Raw genomic sequence first — 27886 nt, forward strand, 5'->3', positions numbered from 1 at the left:
GGTTTACTGGTTAGCTTGTTGGGCCTGGAGTAAACTCTCCTGCTCCTCCTGGCCCACAAGCAGTGCTGTAAAGGCACTTACCTCATGGATTCAGTCCTACTTGACTCCTTTCACCTGCCGGGTTTCCCAAGTCTGGAAATCCCGGCTGACTGTGGTTAAAAATAGAATCACAGTTAAAACGATGAGGCACATAGCCTCATTAAAATATTTCAATTGCCATTCCTCCTGCTGAGAACCGGAAGTGGGCAGAGCTTGAGGTAGGTTGGATTACTGTTTCAGATTTTTAGCTTTTTAAAATCCCACCCAAACCAAACACACCCGTTTTGGTGGTTAAAATTACCCTCAATATTTCAGAAGGCATTACAAATGGTAGCAGTGTCAAAGGATTGGAAAGTAGCTATTTTAACATCAAACTTTAAAAAGGGCCCAATGAAATTATAGGCTCGTGAGCTTATGGCTGAAGTATTAAAAGGTATCCTGAACGTTACACCGCGATTGCACCATCCACTGACGTCCACCACTGAGTATGTGTGGTTAGGGGAGGCTGCCTTATTGCCATGGGTCTAGCGAGCATTACAGCGCATCCTGGTCACTCGGTAGGCCAAACAGGCCTGTAACTCAGGTGCCTGCTTTTGTCCTGAAGGGAGAGAACCTGTCCCCCCCAACCCCCCGCCAGATTTCTCGGTTACTTTTTATTGGGGGTTCAGGCTCCTTTCCTGGCCTAGACCCACTCTCCACAGTGGGGTCCTTCAGGAGGCCAGTATCCCTCATCTCACTGCAAGTACTTACCTCCACACACGCTGAACCCCACTGAAGCTGGGAAAGTGTAGTGAGTCTCTGTCCCCAGCGCCAGCCCCAACCCTGCTGTCACAAGTGACTTTGAGGAAGACAGAGGTTCTGCCCCAGGCCACCTGGAAACTATCAACTCCTGCCTGATGTCATTGACACAGAATATGGGTGGGAGTTGGGCCTGGTGTATTTAAATGAGTTCCAGGAGTTAAACGGGCCAGGATTTCACATTGCCATGATAGTGTGACTTAATAAACGCTCCGGTGGCCCCACGCTCCCCACTCACCCCAAGTTAAAATTGGGGTTTATGTGCTTATAAATTTGTGCTACCAACAAAGATCTTTGTCCGCCAGGAGCATATATTGGGAATTCAAGCATGGAAGTCAGTGGGCTTCACAGCATTTCAGGCCATATTTGGAAATCCTGACCGCTGCTTCCCTGCCCTCTGCACGCAAATGGCAGCAAGGTGATGTGGGGCCTTGCCACCTGTGTTAATGCCGCTTCCTGGGACTGCCATGTAGAAGGTGCTGGTAGGCCCCAGGAAGTGACAGTAATGACCCTGAGAAAAAGGACCTTGTAGCGGCCTCCTCTTTCTCCAATCTGGCCTCTATTAACCCACTTGTGTAGGCCTCGGTCTCTACCAAGGCTGCCATAACCCTAATCTTCTGACCCTTAAAATGTTCAGCTGCCTCTTCTGTTGCATCTCCAACCTATTATCTAAACGTACCAAGGTGGGTGTATCTGGGCTGGCAGTTGCAAGGGATAGAGTGAGTGATGGTGTTTTGTGGAAAGGAGTGACTTTGTTGGATGTAGTGCGTATCAGATTATCAAGTCTGGCACAGATTTGTTTCCATCACCAGGCATGTCATCTTGGACATCTGCTAACAACAACAACAACAACTTGCAATTATATAGCGCCTTCTGTAGTGTATGTACTTTTAAGGGGAGAACTACTTTTTACAGCTCCTGTATACTGTAGTACCGGCAGTGACCACACCTGTATATAAACCCTGAGTAGGGATCTGTACAGTTAGTTTTAGAGTAACCCTCATCCAGTAAACACCTGTTGATTGTTCCCTTGTCTCTTGTCTAGTTATTGAAGGACACACAACATCAAGATACACGGATCTAACATTGGCGACGAGAAGATTCAAACCTACCTGCAACTCTGCATCACCTCCCAGGGATTCGCTCCTGGAGAACAGTGAAAGAAGAAGGCCGAGTCCAGAAGTACAGGCGTCGACTATCCAGCGGAGACTTGAGCATCGCAGGGGAGGCTGTTGAGAGCTGGGCTTGGTTCTCCAGTCACGGTGGTCCAGCGAAACGGGCTGGCAACAGGTACGGCGCAGACCCTTCCCGGACAGCGGCGGCTAGAGCCGACCGACGGCACAGAAAAAGGCTGAGCAGCGTCGACGGGAGAAGAGAGAGGGTAGAGCACACAGGGCGCAGCCGGTGTTCAGGACCGAGCGGCGTCGACGGGAGAAGAGAGAGGGTAGAGCGCACAGGGCGCAGCCGGTGTTCAGGACCGAGCGGCGTCAACGAGAGTGCACAGGGCGCAGCCGGTGTTCAGGACCGAGCGGCGTCAACGAGAGAGAGCAGAGCGTAGCCGGTGTTCAAGGGCCGAGCAGCGTCAACGAGAGAGAGAAGCGCGCAGGAAAATGAGCAGAGCGTAGCCGGTGTTCAAGGGCCGAGCAGCGTCAACAAGAGAGAGAGGCGCGCAGGAAAACGCGCAGAGCGCAGCCGGTGTTCAAGGGCCGAGCAGCGTCAGCGGGGAAGAAAGGAGAGCGCGGGAGATGCCATTTTGAGCCACAGCGGAGAAGAAGGGAGGGCGCGGGAAGAAAGGAAAGCGCGGGAGACGCCATTTTGAGCCACAGCGGAGAAGAAGGGAGAGCGCGGGAGATGCCATTTTGAGCCAGTTTAACCACACCCAGGGATGCCGAAGAGTGGCAGTGTCACAGCGTTCGACAATGAAGTCGAAGATTGGTCGACATATGTCGAACGCATAGAAGTGTACTGCAAGGCGAATGAAGTGCCAGATGACAGGAAAGTACTGGTATTGTTGAATTCAATGGGTGCAAAAACGTATGGCTTACTGCAAAACCTAGTAACCGCAGAGAAGCCAGTGGAAAAGGATTTTGAAAACATAGTGTCAATCCTACAGGACCACTTAAACCCCACACCACTGCTGATAGCAGAAAGATTTAAGTTTCACAAAAGGAACCAGCATAAAGATGAAAGTAATGCTGAGTATTTAACGGAACTGCGCAAGCTATCGAAACACGGCCAGTTTGGAATGGGACTAGCAGATACTTTAAGGGACAAGTTTGTGTGTGGGCTTCAAAGTGAAGGAACCCAGAAACGGCTTCTATCAGAAAAGGATCTTACGCTGGACAAGGCTTTCAGCATGGCAGTATCACACGAAGCAGCCGCATGGGGCGCTGCAGAGATACAACGGAGACCGCAAGAATATGGCACAAATGAAATGTCATACGGAACAGTGAAGTGCTATCGCTGCGGCAGAACAACACACGACCATAATGATTGCTGGTTCAAGGACAAAGTGTGCAGACAGTGTGGAAAAGTAGGACACATAGCAAGAGTCTGCAGGTCGGGAAAGCAAACCAGCATCAAGAAATCTCCACAGGAGAAGTACAAGAAGGTACATAAGGTGATGGAGAGCAGTTCAGACGAACAGAAAAGTGATATAGACTCCGGAAGCAAGGAGCTGGGTTGTCTCAAACTACATAAGGTGATCAAAACGGAGGATCACCAAACTATCTGGGTCACGCTCAAGATAGCCGGAGTCCAAGTGAAAATCGAATTGGACACAGGATCAGCCCTAACAGTCATAAACCGAAGGGACTATAAGCGGCTATTCTCACATATACCCTTGAGAGATACAGAGATTGTCCTGAAGACGTACACGGGGCAAAAAGTCTACCCCAAAGGAAAAATAAGGGTGAACGTTATATATAACGGCAAGGAAACACCAAAAATGGACCTATATGTATTGCCAGATGGAGGACCACCACTACTAGGACGTGAATGGATCCGGAAGATACAGCTAGATTGGCATTCCATACAAGCACTGACTGTAGATGCCAAAAAGGATGACGACGTCACACCTGGGCGACTGTCAAAAATGCTAACTGACGCTCAAGAAGAGTTCCAGGAGGGACTCGTAACACTAAAAGGCATAACAGAGACGATCAAAATAGAGGAAAATGCAAGCCCAAAGTTTTTTTAAGGCCAGACCGGTGCCTTATGCGATCCGCCCAGCCGTCGAAGCAGAGCTGGAAGGTTTGGAACGTTCAGGAATACTGTCCAAAGCGGACTGGAGCGAGTGGGCTACACCCATCGTTCCTGTAATGAAGAGGTCGTTGAGTAATACGACTGGGGAACCAAAGAAGGTTCGCATCTGTGGGGACTTTAAGGTGACAGTGAACCCAGTCCTTCACACGGTACAATATCCGCTTCCGCGGATTGAAGATATTTTCGCCTCGCTATCTGGAGGGAAACGCTTCACTAAGATTGATCTGGCCCAGGCGTACCTGCAAATGGAGGTAGAAGAAGCCTCGAAACAGTACCTCACGATCAACACTCATAAAGCTCTCCACCAATAAAACCGGCTGGTGTTCGGGGTAGCATCAGCTCCGGCTATTTGGCAAAGGGCAATGGATCAAGTCCTGCAAGGGATTCCAGGGACCCAGTGTTATTTGGACGACATCCTGGTCACGGGCGAAAATGACAGTGATCACCTCGCCAACCTGGAGCAGGTGCTCACAAGATTGAAGGAATATGGGCTCCGAGCTAATCGCCACAAATGCGAGTTTTTCCAGAAGCAGATCTCGTATTGTGGCCACGTTATTGATGAAGAGGGGTTACATAAGTCCCCTGAACAGATTGAGGCAGTAGTCAAGGCTCCAGCATCGGAAAATGTGTCACAACTGAGGTTGTTCCTCGGGCTGGTGAACTACTACCATAAGTTCTTGCCGAATTTGTCTACAGTACTACACCCACTGAACACCCTACTGCAAATGGGGGTACCATGGAAGTGGAATGACGAATGTAAACGAGCTTTCCAGAAGTGCAAAGAATTGATCACATCAAAAGAGGTGTTGGCTCATTTCAACCCAGCACTACCAATTCGGTTGACGTGTGATGCATCACCCTATGGCATTGGAGCGGTGCTGTCGCACAAATTCCCGGACGGCTCGAAGAGGCCAGTAGCCTTTGCGTCTCGGTCACTAACCTCAGCCGAGCGTAACTACACCCAGATTGACAGGGAGGCCCTCAGCCTAGTGTGGGGAGTGAAAAAGTTCAACCACTATCTGCACAGGCAGAAGTTCACCTTGCTGACTGACCACCAACCACTTGTCTCCATCTTTAATCCAAAGAAGGGCGTTCCGGTGATGACTGCGCAACGGCTACAAAGATGGTCCCTTTTTCTAGGGGCGAACCAATATGAAATCGAGTATAAGGGCACGAAACAGCATGGAAACGCTGATGGGCTATCACACCTGCCACTGCCTACTGCGGAGGAAGCACCAGCAGTGCACCCTGTCGAAATGTTTTATTCGACTATAATTGAACGCTTGCCAGTAACTAACGCTGATATAGAGAAGGAGACCCGAAATGACCCGACACTGTCTCGGGTATATGACTTGACGGTGAAGGGATGGCCAACACATGGCGACTCATTGTTGCCAGCATTCTCATCCAGAAGAGAACAGCTGTCGGTATGCCAGGGGACCTTGATGGGATCCACCCAAGTTAAGGGAGAGAGTGCTCAATGAGCTTCACGAAGGCCATCTGGGAGGGGTGAAAATGAAAAGCCTTGCTAGGGCTTATGTGTGGTCGCCGGGGATCGATCAGCAAATCGAGGACCTGACAAAGAGCTGCTCAGGATGCCAGAAGTTCCAAAATGCACCACCACATGCCCCTCTACACCCATGGGAATGGCCCTCATCTCCATGGCAACGGGTGCATATTGATTTTGCTGGTCCATTCATGGACTCAATGTTTTTAATAGCCGTGGATCCGCACTCGAAATGGCCTGAGGTGATCAAAATGTCCTCCACCACCACGGAGAAAACTATTGCAGTCCTACGGACCATATTTGCCAGGAACAGCTTGCCAGAGCAGATTTGCTCTGATAACGGACCACAGTTTGTGTCCGAAGAGTTTGAAGATTTATGAAAAGGAATGGGGTAAGGCATTACACATCCGCCCCGTATCATCCAGCCACAAATGGATTGGCTGAGAGGTTCGTACAAACCTTTAAAAAAGCAGTAAGGGCCATGTGCGATGACGACATTCCACTGCAGCATAAGGTGGACAATTTCCTGTTAGCCTACAGAAATGCGACACATGCAGTCACCAACCAGACCCCGGCCATGATGTTCTTTAACCGAAGGTTGAGATCTCGTCTGGATTTGCTCAGACCAAATGTACGAAGAGATGTTGAGAATAAGCAATTCCAGCACATCAATGAGAAGCCGACAAGGAGCTTCAATGTAGGGCAACCAGTCTTGGCCCGCGACTACCGAACAGAGAAATGGCAACCAGGAACGATATGCACACGGCAGGGGCCACTAATGTACACAGTAGATGTTGGGGAGAACATTGTGAGACGCCATGTCGACCAGATCCTAGAGTCACAGGAACGATTCAACCCCATGTCTCGCGTACCTGGTGATGAACCCGACGTACAGGTAGCATCTACCCCAGAAACAGTAGCATCGGAAGCTGATGAACCAACCGACGACAGGGGGCCAGAGTCGCCTCCGCACCAAGAGCAAGACACTCAGGAAAGGCGCTATCCAGAAAGGATCAGGAAGCCGCCCCAAAGACTGAATTTATAAATGGACTATTTTCAGTTAATGTTGCATGTTAAAAGTGTTAATTGTAATTAGTTGATATTTAATTGTTAAATGAATGTTATGGTACTGTTAATCTAAAAGGGGAGGAATTGTAGTGTATGTACCTTTAAGGGGAGAACTACTTTTTATAGCTCCTGTATACTGTAGTACCGGCAGTGACCACACCTGTATATAAACCCTGAGTAGGGATCTGTACAGTTAGTTTTAGAGTAACCCTCATCCAGTAAACACCTGTTGATTGTTCCCTGCAGTCTCTTGTCTTGTTATTGAAGGACACACAACATCAAGATACACGGATCTAACACCTTTAACATAGTAAAATGTCCCACGGCACTTCACAGGAACGTTATCAAACAAAATTTGACACCAAGCCACATGAGGTGATATTAAGGCAGCTGACCAAAAGCTTGGTCAAAGAGGTATGTTTTAAAAAGTGCCTTAAAGAAGGAAAGAGAGGTAGAGAGGCGGAGAGGTTTAGGGAGAGAATTTCAGAGCTTAGGGCCTTGGCAGCTGAAAGCACGGCCACCAATGGTGGAGCAATTAAAATCGGGGATGCACAAGAGGCCAGAATTGGAGGAGCGCAGATATCTCGGAGGGTTGTAGAGCTGGAGGAGCTTTCAGAGATGGGGATGGGGCGAAGCCATGGAGGGATTTGAAAACAAGGTTGAGAATTTTAAATCGAGGCGTTGCTCAACTGGGAGCCAATGTAGGTCAGCGAGCACAGGGGTGATGGGTGAACAGGAGTTAGTACGAATTAGGATATGGGCAGCAGAGCTTTGGATGTGCTCAAGTTTACCTGCCCCCCCTCTTTTCATTAGGCACATGGCAGATACCAAAAACTCCTCATGTGGCACAATGAACAGTGAAACCCACCATTAACTGTGAGTAAATTTCCACCATTCTCCTGACCACAATATGGACATAACACCAGACCCAACGGAATGGTAATTTTACCAGTTGGAGGTACACAGCTTCTGCAGCAATTGCTTGCCACTCTGTAACCCAGTCATGATAGTTACCTAACCTTTGGACATGTAAATATAAGTTCTCATACCTTCCAGCAGCTTTCTTCTCAACCCTCGTATGTTCCATATCAGCTATAAGTCAGATAACAGCCTTCAACATAGTGGAAGGCCCTATGCAAAACAGCTTGCAAAATTCCAGCCACCTTGATGTTATAGATATGTATGTCTTGTGTTGCATAGAAAGCATACTTATCATCATCTCTTTAATCCAGTAATCTCCTCCACTTTCTGCTCATTGAAAATAGCTGATCTCATTTTAATCAGAAGAAATTATGCCATAGAAGGCAGTGCAATTTACAAACATACAAGCTAAAAGGTGGATAATGTGCAGTTATATTGGAAGGAGTATGAAAAAAATCTGATGTTAAACCATTATCTGCAAGTCAATAAGAGTGGAAGCTGAACTGGCATCATCAGTGCTATACTATAAATCTTGAACATCACTAAAAAAGAACAGCAGTTAAAATATTTCAGTATAGCAGGTTGTAACAGCAAGTTATTGGGGTATCTTTTAAAATGATAAAAGTCTATTCAGCAGCTGGGACTCTTGCATGTCACAGACAGAGACAAGGCATTCATCAAATATATGTTAACCAGCTAAATCAATTTCAATTGACCATCTGGCACTTCCAGGGATTGGTAATATTGTTCTCATTTTATCAAATTTACAGGTCAAATTAACCAAGTTATACATATGTAAACTGCTTAGAGACAGTCGTTATTAATTTATCTGCATCACCAGAAAAGCTTTATGCCAGAGGCTCAGACGTCTACTAAGAATTACAGAAAAAATACCATTTGGCTCTTTCTCACACATTGGGATAATATATTATAACAGGAGCATCTCAGGTACAATTAAAGAGCGTTTACGGTGTTGAAAAGATGTTCAAAAATGGCAAGAATGGAATTTTCACATTACACCTGCAACGAACTGCCAAATCATTTTACCATTTATTAGCATAATATTGACAGTGTCTCTTGTGAGTTACTCGGAAAGGTAACTAAGGCTAGGTCAGTAAGTCTCGTTAAGTTACAGTTGGCTTATGTTCCATTATAAGTTTAGATATATCTCAAGCAATACATCATGTATAATCTATTAAGTTAAGTGTGGTTAAAATTTATTATAATTATTGCTCATCATTCGTACTTTGACAACAATCTTGATCTTGGAAGCAAGTCTAACCACCGCCCCTTGACATTCAACGGCATTACCATCGCCGAATCCCCCACCATCAACATCCTGGGGGTCACCATTGACCAGTAACTTAACTGGGCCAGCCACATAAATACTGTGGCAACAAGAGCATGTCAGAGGCTAGGTATTCTGCGGTGAGTGTCTCACCTCCTGACTCCCCAAAGGCTTGCCACCATCTAGAAGGCACAAGTCAGGAGTGTGACTGAATACTCTCCACTTGCCTGGATGAGTGCAGATTCAACAACACTCAAGAAGACTGACAACATCCAGGACAAAGCAGCCCGATTGATTGGCACCCCATTCACCACCTTAAACATTCACTCCCTCCACCACCAGTGTACCATGGCTGCAGTCTGTGCCAAGATGCACTGCAGCAACTCGCCAAGGCTTCTTTGGCAGCACCTCCAAAACCCGTGACCTCTATCACCTAGAAGGACAAGGGCAGCAGGCGCATGGGAACACCACCACCTCCAAGTTCCCCTCCAAGTCACACACCATCCTGACTTGGAAGTATATCGCTGTTCATTCATCATCGCTGGGTCAAAATGCTGGAACTCCCTCCCTAACAGCACTGTGGGAGTACCTTCACCGCACGGACTGCAGTGGTTTAAGAAGCCGGCTCACCACCACCTTCTGAAGGGCAATTAGGGATGGGCAATAAATGCTGGCCTTGCCAGCGACGCCCACATCCCAAGATCGAATTAAAAAAAAACATTTTATACAGAAACAGGAACGATCACGTATTGATTGTACACACTTGGTGCTTTTCATTAGACCTTAAACTATCAATAATCAAAGCAAACACAAATTAGAATTGCCTTACGTTTATAATAGATAAATTCAAGCTGACACAATACTGAAGCCATATTCAAAAAAGGTTTGACAAGAAAAACTGCACTTTCTGTGTAAAACATGCAATGGGCAACATGGATTTCCTAAGCAGATACATAGTTCACAACTGAAAAAAATGATTCACAACAAAACAATCAGTATTTCCATTTCTGTTTGCTATTTTTTTTAAAAATCAGCTTGTGAATGCATTCAGATTTCACTTCTAGTACCTCTGAACTCTTGCAAATATTTTACTGAACACTCACCTGCCAGACCAAATGCTGCTTACTGACAGATGTGGCTGATAGGCAGATGCTGAGCACTATTGTATGGGAGGATGATGTCAGCACGCTGGCAACTACAGCATCTCGCATACGGAAGGGCAGCATGGTGTAGACCACAAAGATAATGAATAAGAAGAAGGATACCTGAAAATAAAAGAATATTTTTTTTAAACTGGTGAGAAAATGGACAGAAACAGTCATTCCTGTCTCAGAGCTTGAAGTTATCACTCACTAAATCACCTAAAATAGTCATTTGGGTTGAAAATGTGATTGGAGGTGCTGAAAGTGCTGCAGTGCTTCAGTCACCTCTATGCTTGGCATGCAATCGGCATGTCTATGCAATCAGGAAACATTTTGCCTTCTACGAACCTGTACACAGACCGTGTACATAGTACAAGAAATATGCATAATAACCATATTTCAACTGATACAGCATGACAAAGCAAGTTCTCAATTTTTTTTTAGAGGTACAGAACATTCAATAATGTTTCATTTTCTGACCTAAACACAGGTGAGAATGCTGTAAGTATAACCTGTCATAACCAGTTACATAACACAATAAATATTCACCCATTATTTAATTAATTAATTAGTGGTGAATTCTGCAGTCTTTGGGGGAGAAATTCGGTATCGCCACGTTTGGGGCGCAATTAGCGGCCGGACGCAAAGTTTAGCGCCTCCGACTGCAAACTTGGCTTCTATCGCCCCTTGAGGTGATTGGAGTGCTAAATCAGGCGCTACACACCTCTCTTAAGGGGCTAACACCGAGGAGCGAGGCGCTACCTCAGAGTGCTGGCGAAGCTCATGTGATGTCAGTCAGCAATGGAACACAGACACACTGGCGCCGGCCAGTTCTTAAAGGGGAGGGTCGATCTTGCTCTCCATCCACACCCTGCACATTGCAGCCTTGAATCCCGGCCTGGAGAGACCTGTACATCAAATCTGCTGGAAAGAACAATGGAGAGACCCAGGGAAAGAGCACAGAGTGCAGCCCCCAAAGTCTCTTCTAAATCGATGTAAGGAAGGTCAAATCAAAATGAACCTGCAAAGTGCTGCTCAGTACCCAATACTCCTTTACACAGCGTTGAATCTCTCCAGGAGTCTCTCTCTCTCAGAATGCGTGGCGCAAAAATGTCGCCGACAAAAAAAGGCAGGAAGCGGTCACCTTTAAATAGCGCTCCCCCAGTCCCTTCCTGACTGCAAAACGCTCCCCTCAACCTGTCGTTGCTAGCGGCAGGCAGTAAGGTAGGGGGCGCCACTCAATATCCGGTCCGGTGCGCTACCGGGACGTTGCACACTCGACTGACGTCATGATCTGCGGGCGTGGCGGTAGTGTTTAGCGCCGCCGCAAAATGTCTGGTCAATTTCGCAAGCGGCACAAACATCACCGTGCCTGGGCATTAGTTGCTTTGCACCCCATTAACGGGAGGCGCAAAGCAACCGAATTTTTGCCCCTTTCTCTCTTGTGCAGATATTTTAATTTTAATTTTATTTTTTACTCAGTCACGGGATGTGGGCGCAGCATTTATTGCTCATCCGTCGGGAAGGTGGTGGTGAGCCGCCTTCTTGAAACAACTGAGTGGCTTGCTAGGCCATTTCAGAGGGCAGTTAAGAGTCAACCACATCACTGTGTCACACATCTGGAGTCACATATAGGCCAGTCCGGGTAAGGACAGCAGATTTCCTTCTCTAATGAGCATTAATGAACCAGATGAGTTTTACGACAATCCAGTAGTTTCATGGTCACCATTCTAGCTTTTTATTCCAGATTTATTTAATTAACTGAATTTACATTCCCCAGCTGCCATAGCAAGATTTGAACTCACATCTCTAGATCCTTAATCCAGGCCTTTGGATTACTAGTCCAGTGATATAAGCACTATGCTACTGTACCCGTGAGGGGCACGAGCTCTACTTGCAAGAAGAAAAAGCCATGGAATACTAAAGAGGTAAGAGACAACATAAAATTAAAAGAAAAAGCATACAAAAATGCAAAAAATACCACTTACCCAAGTGAATGGGAAAGATACAAAGAAAAGCAAAGGGTGACAAAACATATACAGCAGTAAGATTTACAAAAAGGGATTATGAAAAGAAACTTGCAAGCGATATCAAAATCAATACAAAGCATTTTTACAATTATATTAGGAAAAAGGTGGTCAGGAGCAATGTTGGCCCCTTGAAAACTGATATCGGTGATATTGTCAATGATAAGGAAATGGCAGACAGGTGGAATAATTATTTGGCATCAGTATTTACAGTAGAGGAAGAGGATAGCCTGCCATAAATACCAAGGAAACTAATATTGAATCAGGGACAGGGACTCAATAAAATTAACGTAAGCAAAATAGCAGTAATGGAGAAAATAATGGCACTAAAGCATGACAAATCACCTGGACCAGATGGTTTCCATCCCAGGGATTTAAAGGAAGTAGTTGAGCACCAAGATGCCCCAACTATCATCTTCCAAAGTTCTCTCAATTCAGGAATCGTCCCTTTAGATTGGAAAATTGTGCATGGCACTCCACAATTTAAGAATGGCGAGAGAGGGAAACCAGGAAATTATAGAGCAGTTAGTCTAACATCTGTTGTCGGGAAATTACCAGAGTCTATAATAATGATCGGGCGACTGAACATCGTGAAATTTTTTAGCTGATCAGAGAGCGCCAGCATGGATTTGTGAAAGGTAGGTTATGCCTGTCAAACCTGATTGAATTTTTTGAAGAGGTGACTAAAGTAGTGGACAGGGAATCAAATCAAATCAAATCAAATCAACTTTTATTGTCATTGTTAGTGCACAAGTGCAGTACAACGAAATGTAGGCTTGCGGCTCCCGAGAGTGTACAATTTGGATTGTATGGATGTTTTTTATATGGACTTCCAGAAGGCATTTGATAAAGTCCCATAGAAGAGACTTTTTTCTCAGGTAGAAGCCAATGGAATTGAAGGCAAACTGTTGAACTAATTAGGAAATTGGCTGAGTGACAGGAAACAGAGAGTAGGGATAATGGGCAGGTACTCTAATTGGCAGGATGTGACTAGCGGTGTCACGCAGGGATCTGTGTTGGGGCCTCAACTATTCACAGTATTTATTAATGATTTAGATAATGGCATAGAATACCACTTATCCAAATTTGCCAATGACACAAAGGTAGGCAGCATTGTAGGCAGTGTAGATGAAAGCATAAAATTACAAAGGGATATTGATAGATTAAATGAATGGGCAAAACTGAGGCAAATGGATTTCAATGTAGGCAAATGTGAGGTCATTCACTTTGGACCTAAAAAGGATAGAACAGGGTACTTTCTAAATGGTGAAAAGCTAAAACAGTGGAGGTCCAAAGAGACTTGGAGGTCCAGGTACATAGATCATTAAAATGCCATGAACAGGTTCAGAAAATAATCAAGAAGGCTAATGCAATGCTAGCATAGAAACATAGAAAATAGGAGCACGAGTGGGCCATTCGGCCCCTCGAGCCTGCTCCACCATTTAATGAGATCATGGCTGATCATCCAAATTCAGTACCCTGCCCCTGCTTTCTCCCCATATCCCTTGATCCCTTTATCTTTAAGAAATATATCTAACTCCTTCTTGAATATATTTAATGAATTGGCCTCCACTGCCTTCTGTGGTAGAGAATTCCACAGGTTCGCCACTCTCTGGGTGAAGAAATTCCTCCTCATCTCAGTCCTAAATGGTTCACCCCTTATCCTTAGACTCTGACCCCTGGTTCTGGACTCCCCTGCCATCGGGAATACCCTTCCTGCATCTAGTCTGTCTAGTCCTGTTAGAATGCTATAAGTTTCAATGAGATCCCCTCTCATTCTTCTAAACTCCAGCGAATATAAGCCCAATCGACCCAACCTCTCCTCATACGTCATTCCTGCCATCCCAGCTAGCCTTTATATCTAGAGGACTAGCATACAAGGGGATAGAAGTTATGTTGCAGCTATACATAGCCCTGGTTAGACCACACCTGGAGTACTCTGAACACACCTTAGGAAGGATATATTGGCCTTGAAGGGAGTGCAGTGTAGGTTTACCAGAATGATACCTGGACTCCAAGGGTTAAATTAGGAGGAGGGATTACACAAACTAGGGTTGTATTCCCTAGAATTTAGAAGGTTAAGGGGTGATTTGATCGAAGTTTTCCAGATATTGGCCCAGAAATTCGGGTCGGGGGCTTCCCGCAGGTGCAAGCCCCCAACCTGCACTTACCTTGCGCGCCGGCAGTTGAGCTGTAGGGCCCTGTGGAATTCCGATCCGGGGCCTGGCCCAGCTGCCGGCGCGCAGTGCTTGCGTGTCCCAGGGGTGCAGTTAGTTCGATGCGTCCCCTGGGATCACGTAGGCCATGGGCAGCCAATCGGAGGAGGGAAAAGCCCATTCATAATCTTGACAGGAAGAGCTGTCAAGACTTATAAATACTACGGCCCCAAAATAGCAGTAAACCTTCAAATAAATTTTAAAAAAACATCACATTTTTTAAATAAACTATAAATTACATTAAATAACTATTTTAAACAATAATTTAAATTTTTGAAATTTTTTTTATATTCTAACAGGGCTAAAAATAAACTTACCTTGCTTTAAAGTATTTAAAAAGAATAAACCTGTGGAAAAAATGTTTTAATTTTAATTAATTGACCACTTACCTTGCAAAAAGCAGGCCTTACGCCTGCTTTTTAAATTTCTAAATTCTAAAGACTTACCCTCACGGAAAAACCTGTAAAAAAAAACGTAATTTCAAAGCACACGCGCAGACTCCCCTGCGCACGCGTTCGACCTCTGAACCCCTTCGTTCAGAGGAACGGAAGTGCCGGTTTCCCACGCATGCGCAGTGCATGCACGAAATAGGCACTTCCATCGGGCCTACGGGTGAGTACCCAGCGCGTACTCACCCGTGGAGACCCGAATTTCTGGGCCATTAAAGGGAACAGATAGGGTAGATAGAGAGAAACTATTTCCACTGGTTGGGGATTCTAAGACTAGGGGGCATAGTCTAAAAATTAGAGCCAGACCTTTCAGGAGTGAAATTAGGAAACACTTCTACACACAAAGGGTGGTAGAAGTTTGGAACTCTCTTCCGCAAAAGGCAATTAATGCTGGATCAATTGTTCATTTTAAATCTGAGGTTGATAGATTTTTATTAACGATATTAAGGGATATGGGCCAAAGGCGGGTATATAGAGTTAGGTGGCATATCAGCCATGATCTCATTGAATGGCAGAACAAGCTTGAGGAGCTAAATAGCCAACTCCTGTTCCTATGTACCCCGATTTACCATACTTGACCATTTTTTATTATTAGAATTGTAAATGCTTTAATCCAAGTGGCTATTAAGGCAGAGACTGTAACACCATTAACAAGAAATTGGATGAGTGTTTGAAAAGGAAGAATATTAAACAATATGGGAAAAGGGAAGGAAATTGGGATTTGAGTGGATAGCTCCAGTTGAAAAGCTAACAGTGGCACAGGTGTGCTGGTCTTTGTGTGTTGTGGTTTTTATGCCATCTCGATAAGATTGTTAGAGATTGGTATTGTGCTCGCCATATCCTGCACTTTCTTTGAAAAATCTTAAATTGGTATTGTGAGCTCCTTTGCGTGACTGTCATAGCAACATACCATTCCAATAAGGAGCAGGAGTAGACCATTTGCCCCTCGATCCTGCTCCGCCATTCAATAAGATCATGGCTGGTCTGATCTTGGCCTCAACTCTACTTTTCTACCTGTTCCCCATAACTCTTTACTCCCCTATAGTTCAAAAATCTGTTTATCTCAGCATTGAATATATTCAATGACTCAGCCTCCACAGCTCTCTGGGGTAGAGAATTCCAAAAATTCACAACCCTCTGAGAGAAGAAATTCCTGCTCATCACCGTCTTAAATTAGTGACCCCTTATTCACAAGGGGAAACATCCTCTCAGCGTCTACCCTGTCAAGCCCCCTCAGTTTCAATAAGGTCACCTCTCATTCTTCTAAACTCCAATAAGTATCGGCCCAACCTGCTCAACCTTTCCTCATAAGACAACCCTTTCATCCCAGAAATCAACCTAGTGAACCTTCTCTGAACTGCCTCCAATGCAAGTATATCCCTCCTTAAATAAGGAGACCAAAACTGTACGCAGTACTCTAGGTGTGGTTTCACCAACGCCCTGTACAGTTGTAGCAAGCCTTCCCTACTTTTATACTCCATCCCCCTTGCAATAAAGGCCAATATTCCATTTGCCTTTCTAATTACTTGCTGTACCTGCATGCTAACTTTTGGTGTTTCATGTACGAGGACACTCAGATTCCTCTGTATCGCAGCATTCTGTAATCTCTCTGCACTTAAATAATATTTTGCTTTTGTATTCTTCCTACCAAAGTGGATAACCTCACATTTTCTTACATTATACTCCATCTGCCAAACTTTTCCCAATTAGTTAACTTATTTTTATATCCCTTTGCAGGCTCTTTGTGCCCTCCTCAAAACTTGCTTTCCCACCTATCTTTGTATCGTCAGCAAATTTGACTACAGTACACTCGGTCCCGTCATCCAAGCCATTAATATAGATTGTAAATAGTTGAGGCCCCAGCACTGATCCCTGTGGCACCCCACTAGTTACAGTTTGCCAACCTGAAAATGACCCATTTATCCCAACTCTCTCTTTTCTGTTAGTTAGACAATATTCTATCCATGCCAATATATTACCCCCAACACCATGAGCTCTTATCTTGTGCAGTAACCTTTTATGTGGCACCTTATTGAATGCCTTTTGGAAATCCAAATACGCTACATCTACTGGTTCCCCTTTATCCACCCTGCTTGTTACATCCTCAAAGAGCTCTAATAAATTTGTTGTTTTTCGTACTGGAGGAAGGTATACAGTGGTGTTCTCCAGGGGTCGGTTCCAGGACCACTGCTTTTCTGGATATATATTAATGACTTGGATGTGAGTGTACCGGGCACAATTTCAAAATCTGCAGATGACACAAAACTTAAAAGTATAGTGAACAGTGAGGAGGAGAGTGATAGACTTCAGGAAAACATAGACTGGCTGGTGAAATGGGTGGACATGTGGCAGATGAAATTTAACGCAGAAAAGTGCAAAGTGATACATTTTAGTAGAAAGAATGAGGAGAGGACATACAAACTAAATGGTACAATCCTAAAGTGGGTGCACGAACAGAGTGACCTAGGGGTATGTGTGCACAAATCGTTGAAGGTGGCAGGGCAGGTTGAGAAAGCAGTTAAAAAGACTTATGGGATCCTGGGCCTCATAAATAGAGGAATAGAGTGCAAAAGTGTGGAAATTATGATGAACCTGTATAGAACACTGGTCCGGCCCCAACTGGAGTACTGTGTCCAATTCTGGGCACCACACTTTAGGAAAGGTGTGAAGGCCTTGGAGAAGGTGCAGAAAATATTTATGAGAATTATTCCAGGAATGAGGGACTTCAGTTACATTGATAGATTGAAGAAGCTGGGGTTATTCTCTTTGGAGCAGAGAAGATTGAGAGGAGATTTGATAGAGGTGTTCAAAATCATGAGGGGTCTGGACAGAGTAGAGAAAGAGAAACTGTTCCCATTGACAGAAGGGTCGAGAACCAGAGGAGACAGTTTTAAGGTGATTGGCAAAAGAACCAAAGGTGACGTAAGAAAAAACTTGTTTACGCAGTGAGTGGTTAAAATCTGGAATGCACTGCCTGAAAGGGTGGTGGAGGCAGGCTCAATCTTATCTTTCAAAAAGGAGTTGGATAAGTAACTGAAGGAAGAAAAATTGCAGGTCTACGGGGAAAGGGCAGGGGAGTGGGACTTGCTGAGAGTTGGCAGGGGCTCGACGCACCAAATGGCCTTCTTAGAACATCAGAACATAAGAAATAGGAGCAGGAGTAGGCCAATCGGCCCCTCGAGCCTGCTCCGCCATTCAATAAGATCATGGCTGATCTGATCCTAACTGCCAATCTACTACAGGTAGACTATCCTTTATCCGAAAACCTCGGGACCAGCCGTGTTTCGGTTTTCGGAAAATTTCGGATTTCAGAAGGTATTTTATAAGACTGGGAAATTTGTCGGGGGTGGGTCGGCGGGGGGGTCAGCGGGGGTCCGCGGGAGGGTCGGCGGGGGGTCGGGGGTGGGGGTCGGCGGGGTCGGGGGTCTCGGGGGTGGGGGTCGGCGGGGGTCGGGGTCGGTGGGGGTCCGCGGGGGGGGGGTCGGCGGGGGGTCGGGGGTGGGGGTCGGCGGGGGTCGGGGTCGGCGGGGGGGTCGGCGGCGGGGGTCGGGGTCGTGCGCATGACTTACGCTGACCCTCTGCTCAGCGTAAGTCATGCGCCACTCTGGTCATGTCGTGCGCACGACTTACGCTGAACGAAAAAACCTTCGGTTTTTAGAGGGTTTCGGTTTTCGGAAGTTCGGATAAAAGGTAGTCTACCTGTATCACAGAACCATCTCCTGAATCTAACAGAATTAGACACATGAAATAGGAGCAGGATCAGGCTACACGGCCCCTGGGCCCGCTCCGCTACCCACAGGGCCATGTCCGATCCGAACCTAGACTCATGTCCAAATTCCTGCCCGCTCCCCGTAACCCTTAATTCCCTTTACTTCTAGGAAACTGTCTATTTCTGTTTTAAATTTATGTAATGATGTAGCTTCTACAGCTTTTTGGGGCAGCATATTCCATGGACCTACCACCCTCTGAGTGAAGTAGTTCCTCCTCATCTCAGTTTTGAAAGAGCAGCCCCTTATTCTAAGACTATGCCCCCTAGTTCTAGTTTCACCCATCATCGGGAACATCCTCCCCGCATCCACCCGATCCAACCCCTTCACAATCTTATATGTTTCAATAAGATCGCCTCTCATTCTTCTGAACTCCAATGAGTAGAGTCCCAATCTACTCAACCTCTCCTCATAGGTCCATCCCCTCATCCCCGGGATTAACCGAGTGAACCTTCTTTGTACTGACTCGAGAGCAAGTATGTCTTTTCTTAAGTATGGACACCAAAACTGTATGCAGTATTCCAGGTGCGGTCTCACCAATACCTTGTACAACTGAAGCAATACCTCCCTATTTTTATGTTCTATCCCCCTAGCAATGAAAGCCAACATTCCATTGGCCTTCTTAATCACTTGCTGCACCTGCATACTAACCTTTTGAGTTTTGTGCACCAGGGCCCCCAGATCCCTTTGTACTTCAGTACTTTCCAGTTTCTTGCCATTAAGATAATAACTTCCTCTACGATTTTTCCTGCCATAGTGCATAACCTCACACTTTCCAGTATTGTATTCCATCTGCCAAATCTCTGCCCACTTACTTAGCCTGTCTATGTCCCCTTGCAGGCTTTTTATGTCCTCCTCACTCACTACTTTCCCTCCCATCTTAGTATCATCTGCAAACTTTGATATGTTACACTCGGTCCCCTCCTCCAAATCGTTAATATAGATTGTGTAGAGTTGGGGACCCAGCACTGACCCCTGCGGAACACCACTAGTTACTGATTGCCAGTCTGAGAATGAACCATTTATCCCAACTCTCTGCCTTCTGTTAGATAGCCAATCCTCTATCCATGCCAGAATATTACCCCCAATCCCGTGATTTTTTATCTTAAGCAATAATCTTTTGTGTGGCACCTTGTCAAATGCCTTTTGGAAGTCTAAATACACTACGTCCACTGGTTCACCTTTATCCACCCTATATGTTACTTCCTCAAAGAACTCCAGCAAATTTGTCAAACATGACTTCCCCTTCATAAAACCATGCTGACTTTGTCCTATTAAATTATGATTATCCAAATGTCCAGTAACTGTCTCCTTAATAATGGACTCTAAAATTTTTTAGGCTAACCGGTCTATAGTTTCCAGCCTTCTGTCTACTGCCCTTTTTAAATAAGGGTGTTACATTAGCAGTTTTCCAGTCTGCCGGAACCTTTGCTGAGTCCAGGGAGTTTTGGAAAATTATTACTAATGCATCCACAATCCCTACCGCCACTTCCCTCAAGACCCTAGGATGTAAGCCATCAGGTCCAGGTGATTTATCCGCCTTGAGTCCCATTATTTTACCGAGTACCACTTCCTTAGTGATTTCGATCGTGTTTAGCTCCTCCCCCCCCTATAGCCCCCTGTTTGTCCAGTGTTGGGATATTCTTAGTGTCCTCTACTGTAAAGACTGATAGAAAATATTCATTCAGTGTTTTTGCCATCTCCATATTTCCCACCATTAATTTCCCGGTCTCATCCTCTAAGGGACCAACATTTACTTTAGCCACCCTTTTTCTTTTTATATAACTATAAAAACTCTTACTATCTGTTTAATATTTTTTGCTAATTCACTTTCATAATCTATCTTCCTTTTCTTAATCAATCTTTTTGTTATTTATTGCTGTCTTTTAAAGTTTTCCCAATCCTCTATCCTCCCACTAGATTTGGCTACCTTATATGCCCTTGTTTTTAGTCGAATACTATCCTTAATTTCTTTACTTAGCCACGGATGGCTGTCTTTTCTTTTACACCCTTTTCTTCTCAGTGGAATATATATTTTTTGGAAGTTGTAAAATAACTCCTTAAATGTACACCACTGATCATGTATCGTCTTACCCTTTAATCTATTTTCCCAATCCACTCTACTCAATTCCGCTCTCATACCTTCATAGTCTCCTTTATTCAAGCTTAGCACGCTTGTTTGAGATCCAACCTTCTCACCCTCTAATTGAATGTGGAATTCAACCATGTTATGGTCACTCATTCCAAGGGGATCCTTTACTAGGACATTTTTAATTAATCCTGTCTCGTTACACAGGACCAGATCTAAGGTTGCTTGCCCTCTGGTCGGTTCAGTTACATACTGCTCAAGAAACCCATCCCTAATACACTCAATGAACTCATCCTCAAGGCTGCCCTGCCCAATTTGATTTGTCCAATTAATATGATAGTTAAAATCCCCCATAATTATAGATGTTCCCTTATTACAAGCCTCAAATATTTCCTGATTGACACTCCATCCAACAGAGTTGCAACTGTTCGGAGGCCTATAGACTACGCCCACTAGTGTTTTTTCCCCCTTTTTATTCCTTATCTCCACCCAAACTGTTTCATTATCCTGAGCTTTTGACCCAATATCATTTCTCTGTATTACAGTGATTCTTTCCTTTATTAACATAGCCACCCCACCTCCCCTTCCTTCCTGCCTGTCCTTCCTGATCGTTAAATAAACTGGTATGTTTAATTCCCAGGCATTGTCACCCTGCAGCCATGTTTCTGTAATGGCCACAAGATCATACCCATATGTAGTTATTTGTGCCATTAACTCGTCTATTTTGTTACGAATGCTACGTGCATTCAGATAGAGAACTTTCAAATATGTTTTGTGACACTTAGTTCCTGCTTTTGCCATTTTTATTACTTTACCTTTTACTCCATACCTTCTGCCCCTTCCTGACACGCTCTGGTTTTTAATTTCCCCACTGCTACCTAAGTCTATGACCTTCTCTGTTGTCATTTTTATTACTTGCTCTCTAGGAACCTCCCCCCCACTAGTTAGTTTAAAGCCCTCTCTACAGCCCTAGTTATATGATCCGCCAGGACTCTAGTCCCAGCACTGGCCAAGTGAAGCCCGTCCCAACGGAACAGCTCCCTCCTGCCCCAGTACTGGTGCCAGTGTCCCAGGAAGCAAAACCCATTTCTCCCACACCAGTCTTTGAGCCACGCATTTAACTCTCTAATTTTATTTGTCCTAGCCAAATTCGCTCGTGGCTCAGGTAATACCCTTGAGGTTCTGTTTTTTAATTTGACCCCTTGCTGCTCATACTCCTTTAACAGAACCGGCTTCCTAGTCCTATCTTCGTCATTTGTACCAACATGGACCACGACAACTGGATCCACCCCCTCCCACTGCAAGTTTCTTTCCAGCCCAGAGGAGATGTCCTTAACCCTGGCACCGGGTAGGCAACGCAGCCTTCGGGACTCTCGCTCTCGTAAGCAGAGAACTCTATCTATCCCCCTAATAATACTATCCCCTACCACTACAACATTTCTATTTACTCCCCCCTCTTGAATGGCCCCCCGTTCCACGGTGCTGTGGCCAGGTTGCTCATCCTCCCTGCAGTCCCTGCTCCTGTCCCCACAGGGAGTAAGAACCTCGAACCTGTTGGACAAGAGCAAGGGCTGCGGCTCCTCCAACACTACCTCCTGGATCCCCGTACCTGCCTCACTCATAGTCACACCGTCCTGTCCCTGACCATGGGCTACATCTGAATTAATTAACTTCACAGGTGTGACCACCTCCTGAAACACAGAGTCTAGGTACTTCTCCCCCTCCCTGATATGTCGCAGTGTCTGAAGCTCAGACTCCAGCTCATCAACACGGAGCTGGAGTTCCTGTAGCAGCAGACACTTGTCACAGACGTAATCACCGTGAGCCTCAATGGGGTCCACCGGCTCCCACATCTCGCAACAGTAACACATCACCTGCTCCATTCTATGTAATTAATACAAATTTTTATTGTTAGTTATGGACACCCTCAGCCCGATTTTAGATGCTAGTATCCCTTTTAATTAATTGGATTTAAATTAAATCAATCCCTCTAATTACACCAGTTTAAATGGTTTACCAACAGTCACTCTGCACCAGAAAGGCCTTATTAACTACAACCCACAGAGTTAAAGTTTGAAAAGAGCACCTAACACCCCACTTACCCTAACTCACACTTACCCAAACTCACAGCACTCTCTGCTGACTCGCACACAGTGCTTGCTCGCACTAGGACTGGTCTTTTTATACTGTTTGTTTGTTTACAGCCAAATGAGCCACCCCTGCTGATTGGTTAGAAAACTGGTTTCCACTGCCTGCTGTGCCAATTTACTCCTACTGCAGTGTAACCTTGTTTTACTCTTCTTAAACCAACAGAATCCTAAATATTTAACTTTTCCCCTTTACTTAAACTGCTTAAGTAATCTTATCAAGAATGATTTAAAGAGAAATAACAATTAAAGAACTCTCACACTTACCCAAACTCACAGCACTCTCTGCTGACTCGCACTCAGTGCTGTAACCATTCTATGATTCTAAGATGTTTTTCGGTAAACAATGCTGTTGCACTAATGATGGTTCAGTAGGGGATGCCATGTAATGTTAGGTGACAACCCACTATAGACAATATGTCACAATGTCATGTTGATGGTGTCATTTACTGATGCAGTACCATTAGAATATGGAAACCACTCTCCATTTTTTTAATATATACTAGCTGGGGGGAGCCCGGCGTTGCCAGGGCTGTTTTGGGCTGGGCGGTTTAAATTGAGTGCCAGGCTTTGGGGCCTCTCTGTGTCCCTCTGTGAATCTGCTGCCGGGCAACATTTTAAATCGAGTCCCAGGCTTTTGGGCCCTGTCTGTGTCCCTCTCTCAATCTGCTGCCGGGCAACATTTCTACCTTTTAATACCTTGAAAGATGAAAGTGAAAGTACTTATAAAACGTTTTTGGTAAATGTTATGTTATTTTTAAAAGAGATACTAACTTTTTCAAAGCTGGATGATCAAAGTAGTTTGAGCTGGAAGCTGAAGTAATGGCAGTGAAACAATGGCTGCCAGATCCCTGAGATGAAAATGATTAGTCCCGCCCACACACACACACCGATTGGCCAACCATCAGGGGACTGTACTGTAGGATTGGTCAATCGTGACGGCACAGGATTGGTCGAACCTTGACGTCAGTCAATCAATGCTAAGTAACAGATAATGAGTTTAATTTTGAAGGTTTTTTGCATAAGGCGCGAACAATTTTTGTGCGACCGAAAAGTAAATACGCTTATGACGGTTCTGGAATCGTAAGCTTTCTTTCGATGTAACACACGTGTAGGTACGCTGTATAACTTTCGAGTTTATTCACTACAGACAGACGGAATGACAGACAGAAGAACCGCTTATATATAGATAGATAGATAGATAGATAGATAGATAGATAGATAGATAGATAGATAGATAGATAGATAGATAGATAGATATAGATAGATAGATAGATAGAAGATTAGATATTCTTGCGCTCCAATTTTTTTAAAATTTAAAAATATCAAAGTCATTTCATCATCTATCTACTAATGATCCTTGATTTGATCTAATTTTGTGGACTAGTAGTTTGTTGATTTGAAAACTGGAAATTCACCAACAAATTAACTAACATTCATAATGTCATGGAGGAATATGAAGATGTTCAATTGTTTCCAGTTTATATATTGTGCATTTGCAAATTATTCAAGTGGCTCTGAACAGAGGGAATGATCCACCAATGTTTATTGCAGTGACAAAGATCTACTCCCTAAGAATGTCTCTTTTCTCGAGCATGTTTGACAGGTTATTCAGGTACTCACTCTTCCTCCCTCAAAAGCTCCCGAGGTTAGTTCTTTTGAGAGCTAAAATTGCTGATTTCTTCTGCTGCCTCAGTTAGATGTTCAGGTCAAAGAGGAAGTATTGTAGCATTTATTTTGTCTGTAACAGTTAAGAAGTAATGAATCTTCTTCCCTGTAGGGGACAGCAATAGAAGGGTCCCAAGTTCATAACAACTGCAAGCTGAAAAGGTTAACTTGATTATAACGTCATTATGTATAATTTTTTTTATGAGCTACTTTTGACATACTGCTCAGGAAATTACTCTTACGGCAGACAGAAAAGGTCATATTTCACGTCATGCTTCAATATAGTTTATGGTCAAGAAAAGGCCTGTTTGCCCTCCGCACATTTCTCCCATGGGCACCAGCACATTCTTTAACCTTTAAAGATAACAGCCTAGAAATTGGAAATGGCCCGAAAACGGGCATTGTCATGGCCCAGCGGTATTGGCTGCGCCTGCTCAAAGTGATCCAGGCAGCACGCAAAATTTGTGCTGACTTGTCATTTGCATGTTTGTAGTGCAGATCTCAGTGCTAAGTGCACTGCTGGTTGGCTTACATAGGATTTTATAGGATATGCAGCACAGAAACAAACCATTCGGCTGAACCAGTCTATGCCGGCGTTTCTGCTCCACTCAAGCCTCCTCCTGTCTTTCTCATCTAATTCGATCACCATAACCCGCTATTCCTTTCTCCCTCATATGCTTATCTAGCCTCCCAATAAATGCGATACTTTTTGCTTCAACCACTCCCTGTGGTAGCGGGTTCCACATTCTCATCACTCTCTGGGTAAAGAGGTTTCTTCTGAATTTCTTATTTGATTTCTTGGTGACTATCTTACATTGATGGCCTCTAGTTACGCTCTTCCCCACAAGTGGAAACATTGGCCGGAATCTTTACCTTGGAATTGGGTTTCGTGAATGCGGGTAGTGTAGCGGGTCGGGAACCCGAAGAGTTGAACAGCGCGTTCTGCAGTGCGACTTTTACATAATGACCCCAATTAAACCAGTCATGCGCATTTCCTGGCCCAATTAAATGGAGCGGGTCTGATGAGGTCATCGATGACTCGTTTCCAGCGTGGATATTTAAAGCAGCCTTGCACACATCTCATTTGAAGGTTGATGCAGGAGTGAATAATTTGGTATCCAGAGGTCTGAGTAGCATGATAAAACTGTGGGTCATGGAGACAAGGCAGAGAGCCGCACCAAGATTCAACAATGATTCCCTCGAAGTTCTGGTGCAGGCAGAAAGAGCACGAAGGGAGATCCTCTTCCCTGGTGTTTGACACAAACGGCCACCCAAAGACACAAAACGGGCATGGCTGGAGATCGCAGAGGAGGTCAGCAGCAAGGCTGTGGTGAGGCGAATGTGGATCCAGTGCCGGAAAAGATTCAATGATCTCATGAGGTCAGAAAAGATGAGTGCAATGTCACACTCACCTACATGCTGATGTGCATGTCACCCCAACCCCATCACTCTGACTTCCCAAACCTACTCCTGCATATCATTCCTCACACCAACCTACCTTACACGTCCACCCATCCCTCTCTGTCTATGTACATACTCACATCCCCATCTGACTAACCACCACTGACACTCACCCTCATCCTGATCCAATCATAGCAAGTACCAAAAATAAAACAGAAAATGCTGGAGAAACTCAGCAGGTCAGACAGCATCTGTGAAGAGAGAAACAGAGTTAACGTTTCAGGTCGATGACCTTTTGTCAGAACCTGAACGTTAACTCTGTTTCTCGCTTCACAGATGCTGCCTGACCAGCTGAGTTTCTCCAGCATTTACTGTTTTTATTTCAGATTTCCAGCATTTGCAGTATTTTCTTTTTGAAATAGCAAGTACTAAATGGGATAGATTCAGAACAGGTCTAGCAGCTGAAAATTGGGCATCCATGAGGTGCTGTGGGCCATCAGCAACAGCAGAATTGTATTCCACCACAATCTGTAACTTCATGGCCCAGCATATCCCTCACTCTACCATTACCATCAAGCCAGGGGACCAACCCTGGTTTAATAAAGAGTGTAGAAGAGCATGCCAGGAGCAGCACCAGGCATACCTAAAAATGTGGTGCCATCTTGCGAAGCTGCAACACAGGACTACATGCATGCTAAAAATCGGAAGCAAAATGCTATAGACAGGGCCAAGCGATCCCACAATCAATGGATCAAAGCTCTGCAGTCCTGCCACATCCAGTCATGAATAGTGGTGGACAATCAAACAATTAACAGGAGGAGGAGGCTCCATGAATATCACCATCCTCAATGATGGTGGAGCCCAGCACATGAGTGCAAAAGACAAGGCTGAAGCATTTGCAACCATCTTCAGCCAGAAGTGCCAAGTGGATGATCCATATCGGCCTCCTCCTGAAGTCCCCACCGTCACAGAAGCCAGTCTTCAGCCAATTCGATTCACTTCACGTGATATCAAGAAATGGTTGAGCGCACTGGATACAGCAAAGTCTATGGAACCCGACAACATCCCGGCTGTCATGCTGAAGACTTGTGCTCCAGAACTAGCTGTGCCTCTAGCCAAGCTGTTCCAGTACAGCTACAATACTGGCATCTATCCGACAATGTAGAAAACTGCCCAGTTATGTCCTGTCCACAAAAAGCAGGACAAACCCAATCCGGCCAATTACCGCCCCATCAGTCTACTCTCAATCATCAGCAAAGTGACGGAAGGTGTCATCAACAGTGCGATCAAGCGGCACTTACTCACAAAGAACGTGTTCACTGATGCCCAGTTTGGGTTCCGCCAAGACCACTTGGCTCCTGACCTCTTTACAGCCTTGGTCCAAATATGGACAAAGGAGCTGAGTTCCAGACGTGAGGTGAGAGTGACTGCCCTTGACATCAAGGCAGCATTTGACCGAGTGTGGCATTAAGGAGCCCTAGTAAAACTGAAGTCAATGGGAATCAGGGGGGAAACTCTCCACTGGCTGGAGTCATACCTAGCACAAAGGAAGAAGGTTGTGGTGGTTGAAGGTCAATCATCACAGCCCAAGGACATTGCGGCAGGAGTTCCTCAGGGCAGCGTCCTAGGCCCAACCATCTTCAGCTTCATCAATAATCTTCCCTCCAACATAAGGTCAGAAATGGGGATGTTTGCTGATGACTGCACAGTGTTCAGAGCCATTCACAACTCCTCAGATAATAAAGCAGTCCATGCCCGCATGCAACAAGACCTGGACGACTTTCAGACTTAGGCTGATAAGTGGCAGGTAACATTCGCGCCACACAAGTGCCAGGCAATGACTATCTCCAACAAGCGAGAGTCTAACCATCGCCCCTTGACATTCAACGGCATTATCATCGCTGAATCCTCCACCATCAACATCCTGGGGGTCACCATCGACCAGATACTTAACTGGACCAGCCACATAAATACTGTGGCAACAAGAGCAGGTCAGAGGTTAGGTATGCTGCGGTGACTATCTCACCTCCTGACTCCCCAAAGCCTTTCCACCATCTACAAGGCACAAGTCAGGAGTGTGATGGAATACTCTCCA

General features: G+C 45.1%; 1 protein-coding gene across 3 annotated transcripts in view; it reads right to left on the minus strand.

Moving 5' to 3' along the window:
• The window catches only part of adcy2b (adenylate cyclase 2b (brain)), a 779528-nt gene that overhangs the window by 617889 nt on the left and 133753 nt on the right, over positions 1–27886 (minus strand). The window contains exons 2-3 of one of the 3 annotated variants that reach the window (XM_085988701.1): positions 11833–11947; positions 9989–10150 (exon numbers count right to left, since the gene is read on the minus strand). In XM_085988701.1, coding sequence (XP_085844827.1) covers positions 9989–10111 — 123 coding nt within the window. In that variant the 5' untranslated portion in view covers positions 10112–10150; positions 11833–11947. Of the gene's footprint in view, positions 1–9988; positions 10151–11832; positions 11948–24345; positions 24497–27886 lie in introns of all 3 variants that reach the window. The other 2 variants (XM_085988702.1, XM_085988700.1) reach the window with 2 other exon arrangements.

The sequence above is a fragment of the Somniosus microcephalus genome, chromosome 5, assembly GCF_052327205.1.
Source record: "Somniosus microcephalus isolate GS21.2 chromosome 5, FLI_Smic_1.0, whole genome shotgun sequence".
Lineage (NCBI taxonomy): Eukaryota > Metazoa > Chordata > Chondrichthyes > Squaliformes > Somniosidae > Somniosus > Somniosus microcephalus.